General features: G+C 39.2%; 1 protein-coding gene across 10 annotated transcripts in view; it reads right to left on the bottom strand.

The window, feature by feature from the left end:
* Positions 1–4,678, bottom strand: part of myo9aa (myosin IXAa) — a 122,126-nt gene that overhangs the window by 45,385 nt on the left and 72,063 nt on the right. For all 10 annotated transcript variants that reach the window (XM_032522615.1, XM_032522624.1, XM_032522644.1 and 7 more), the window contains one exon: positions 505–621. In XM_032522615.1, the coding sequence (XP_032378506.1) occupies positions 505–621 (117 nt within the window). The remainder of the gene's footprint in view (positions 1–504; positions 622–4,678) is intronic.

Raw genomic sequence — 4,678 nt, 5'->3', positions numbered from 1 at the left:
AGGAAGTCATTCCTGCCTGTGGCCATCAAACTGTCTAACTCCTCCCTCTAAGTGTCTGACACACAGACACTTAGAGAGGTTGAACTGGACAATCTTATCTGTTTTGTGCTATATCACTGGCCTGAAATGTGTGCAATACTCAACTGCTACTATTACTATTATTACTTTTTACCATTGCAACTCCTTAATTATGTTAATTATGTAAATTCTGTATCATGATATTCCTTTAACCATGTAAATACCATACATATCCACACTCCTTATTTCTCTTTATTTATACTTCTACTCTTTTTTACTATACTATATTTTACTATTTATGTGACTGCAACATAGAGTTTCCCTTCAGGGATCAATAAAGTATTCCTGATTCTGATTCTGGTGAATTTAAGCGACAGCTATTGTTACGTAATTGTCCATGCATGAAAAGCTCTCAGACTTGAACTTCATATTGTGTTGAATTAAGGCAGTTGAACTTTTTTTGCACGTCTCAATGTGTCGTCCCACCTTGGTGGTCTCTTCCAGGTCCTTGATGTTGAGCAGAGCGTGGTTGATCCTGAAGACAATCCAGTCAAACAGAGCACTGTACAGGGACTTCGCCATGGAGTCTCGCACCGTGCCAGCCTGCAGGTAGACACATACACAATCTCTATAGCGTTACTCCCACTGCAAATTAGGGCTGGGTATCGAATTCAATACTTTTTTTAGGCACTGATCGTATTCCCGCTGAAGAATCGAGTATTGAAAAATGCCTCGTCATTCAATAACTAAGAAGTAAATCTCATCAATGTATTGGTATTGGTAACGATACCCAGGCATATAGGTAATATCTCAGTTTACAACATTTGATAAATAAGGTAGAAGCATGAGGGACACAACTGTTTCAATGAAACCTATTATAGGAGAGAAACCAAGTTATTGTGTGATGTCCTTTTACTGTACATGTTTTTATTTATCCTTTGTCTCATTTTCATTTAAATGTGTTTGTTATCTATGATCACTGGAATAATTTTACCCTAGTTTTTTTTGTTTGTTGGTTAAGTGATACCTTAAAAGGAATAGTTTGGTATTTTTGGAAATCTGCTCATTCGCTTTCTTGCAGAGAGTTGCGTAGGTCAGAAGATCAGTACCACTGTCATGTCTGTATGCTACATGTGAAGTTTAGCTTAGGACAGAAACTAAAAACTGGAAGCCTGGCTCTGTCCAAAATCTGCCTAATTAAACCTCTATAATCACTGATTAACATATTATATATGTATATATGTATATGCAGACAGACAGATCTATAAAATATATATGCATTTTTATTTTTAGGGAGTTATGTCCGTCCCAGTCAAGAAATAGTGCAGCCATAGGGTGGAGAATTGTTGTTTTTTGTAAGGATAAAACAGACACAATTCAGCATGTTAATTAGTCAGCTTTAGAGGTGCTGGAGGGTTGGTTTCCTTTTGCAGAGAGCCAGGCTAGCTGTTTCGGCCTGCTTTTGGTCTTCATCCAAAACTAAGCTTAGCTCAGCTAACTGTCTGCCGGATTTTGCTTCATATAATCCGTACAGACATGAGAGTGGTATCGATCTTCTCATCCAACTCTCAGCTAGAAATTCCCCATTGTCCAACTATTCCTTTTAGTTCATGACGCTTATTTGTGCAGAGCCAGAGGTTGGAAGAGTCATCCATTACAGTACAACTACAGACGTCATTTCTGAGTCATCGTCTGAAGCTCAACCCTCCACACATCTGTATTGTACATTAGCTTGGCCTTGAGACACGCCACTTTTGTACAGGTCCAGCACAAAGAAACACCAGAGTGAATGGATTTATATTAAGGTCAATATTTGAAACTCAGACATGACATCTCAAACAACCCTGGCCCAGTATGCAAAAGGTAATTTAAAAAGCAGTCAAGATGTGCAGACAGTTGCATTTATCCATTATAAACAAACGTTTGTAGTTTTGGGTGTAAATCACATCCTCTCTGTACGAGTCAGCATCGTCTTTTCACTCAGAACTCTCTTACTGGAAAATGTATAATGGTTTGTCTTAAAAGTTAAGATTCATAGGAGGAACCAGACAACTTACTACCCAAACACAACTTTATTTATCTTCTCTACTGAAACTTTGCCGCAGAAGGCACAGACATGCAGGCAGACTGCCTTCACAGCAGGACGTCCCTGAGGCCGTTTTAAATGGCATTACCACATCAGGTTGAGTCATGAAATCTGTCAAACTGACCGACTGTGACATAGACAGTATAATCTGCCAAGTTCTGATTTACTATGCTGCAGAATGTTACATTTTCAGCCCTGGCCTAATGGAAATATTAGATTTAACAGGCTAAACATAGACTGTATATACTAAAGGCTCTGCTGCTGTGAAGACCAGCATGGTATTCAGATGACAAACATTAAATATTTGCAAGATCCAGAAGAAGATATAGAAAGAATAGTGTGCTGGATCAATGTTGTGTGCTCATTTTAGAAGCAGGGAGATTTGACAAAAGCTTCTTTGTCAAATTAAAGAAAAAACAATTCCAATTCTTGTATCCGCTGGAAAGATTTGACCCTGCAGCAGCAAAGGTGAGCCGCGGTCTTCAAAAACAAAACAAACCATGAAGTGGCTACTCACAGTTAAAATGGCTTTGTCTCTAAATAATTAACTAGGGTAATTTTAGCAACCACAGACCAAATATGCCTTCCATGACTCAGGAAAGATATTATATACTTCATACATACTGTGGTGTAATGACCCATAAGTTTTTTATTATTTAGAGGAAGTTGGACATAAAACATTCAGTAGGAAGCCTCATAACTGACCAAATAGAGAAAACACATTACAGAAACGCTCAGATTTCTTTAAAGTTTTAAAGCGCATGATTTCAGTTTACAGGCAATGAGATTCTTGTGACAGTAAGAGCAATATTTACACAGAGACCACACACCACCCAGTGAGATAGCAAAACAATCACTGTTGACCATATGAAATGGCTCCTAAATATCCAGCAGGTCATTATGAGGTTGTTTTTGATGGGAATCTGTAACACGCCAACATCTTTTGGGAGAGTCTGTGGTAAAATACTGCTGAGATTGCTTTGGGTGAATGTCACTGTATGTGTGCAAGAAAAAATGGAAGTTTAAAAGTTAATCTGTGTGCATCACTGTATCTGCATGTTAAAAAAAAAAAAAATATTCAAACTGTATCCATGTTGTTACCTCTTCTCTTTCAGATGGCTCTCATCCACTGACTGTTTGTTTTCAATTAAAAGTGTAGCGGGACTCCCAATGAGTGGCCTGCTCCCTAAACCCACTGAAGGACTCACTGCATGTGTGTTGGTGTGTACGTGTGTGTGTGTACGTGTGTACGTGTGTGTGTGTGTGTGTGTGTGTGTGTGTGTGTGTGTGGGGCCACACAGACTGAAAGAGCTGCAGATAGGGAGAGGAAGAGAGAGAGAGAGAGAGCGAGAGAGAGCGAGAGAGCGAGAGCGAGAGCGAGAGCGAGAGCGAGAGAGAGAGAGAGGAGATCTGGTTCTGGTGCAAGCCGTCCTGTAAACACGGCCGGGTCAGATTGAAGAGGCGAGGCTGCAGCGCCGTTATTGAGTGGGCAAAATGCCTTCAGTCGCTCTACCGAGAATGAACTCTATTTGCATTTTTGAAAATCTCTCTTTGGGTCTGACTCACATTCCATACTACAGTATACACATTAACATTTAGAGTGTACTATTCCTTAAGTCAATCAATATGTCAGAACATTAATAACTGTTTTCTATCAAGAGGAAGCGATACGGTTCTTAAACTATTGGCTGTCAATACGGCAACATTCAAAAACAAATGCCAATTAAACTTAAGCAACTTTAAGTTTAACTTGAACAGACAGCAAGATGTCTTTCCAGCTGTAAGCAGCTCTTCCATGTCCTCTGAGCATTTGCATTTTGGAACAATAATGGACACTGTAGGGATCACAAATATAAACTTGGATCTGTTTTGAACGTACTCTTTACTTTGAGCCGAGTGGTAGTCTGCCAACAATAAATTCAAACTTGCCTGACATTAGACTACGACTGAACCCAATACATCAGCTGTGTTTACTCAGCTCAGTTTTACAATTTTTTCAATTATTTACACTCTGTGTAAGTGATGGTGCATCCAAATAAAATGGGCAATGATGCAGCATCACAGGGATGCAAATAGAGCATTCTCTGATTTGACCTCTGAATCTCCCGTTTCTAAAGAACTGACTGAGGCGTGTTAGTTAACATAGAGATAATGAAAGTTATTGGAGGACGGAAGATTTTCAACAAGGTCTCACAACCAATTAGAGTGTATAATACTGAATATTAGCCTAGTTGCAGAATGCTGCACCCTTGGAAAACCAGTGAATTAATCTAGTTCAACTTGTGCAGGAGTCTGCAGAGGCCCTTTCGTTTTCACCTTTTAAGTCCTTTTTACTTTAAACCTGCCAAACTCCTTCTACAGAAACTGGACGGGTTTTCCTGGTCTACTTCTACTTGAGAGCCGGAAAGTAGCAGACCTGTTTTTCTATCATCTGTAAAGAATTTCACCACCTGGGACTTTAATTTAAATGTTTGGGCTTTTCTGCATCGGCATTAAATTCACCATAATTAATATAGTATATATGTTAGCACTACTACTACTACTACTACTACTACTACTACTACTACTACTACT

This window comes from Etheostoma spectabile, chromosome 1, assembly GCF_008692095.1.
Source record: "Etheostoma spectabile isolate EspeVRDwgs_2016 chromosome 1, UIUC_Espe_1.0, whole genome shotgun sequence".
Taxonomy (NCBI): Eukaryota; Metazoa; Chordata; class Actinopteri; order Perciformes; family Percidae; genus Etheostoma; species Etheostoma spectabile.
The sequence above is the reverse complement of the archived record's forward strand: the minus strand, read 5'-3'. Positions and strand labels throughout refer to the sequence as shown.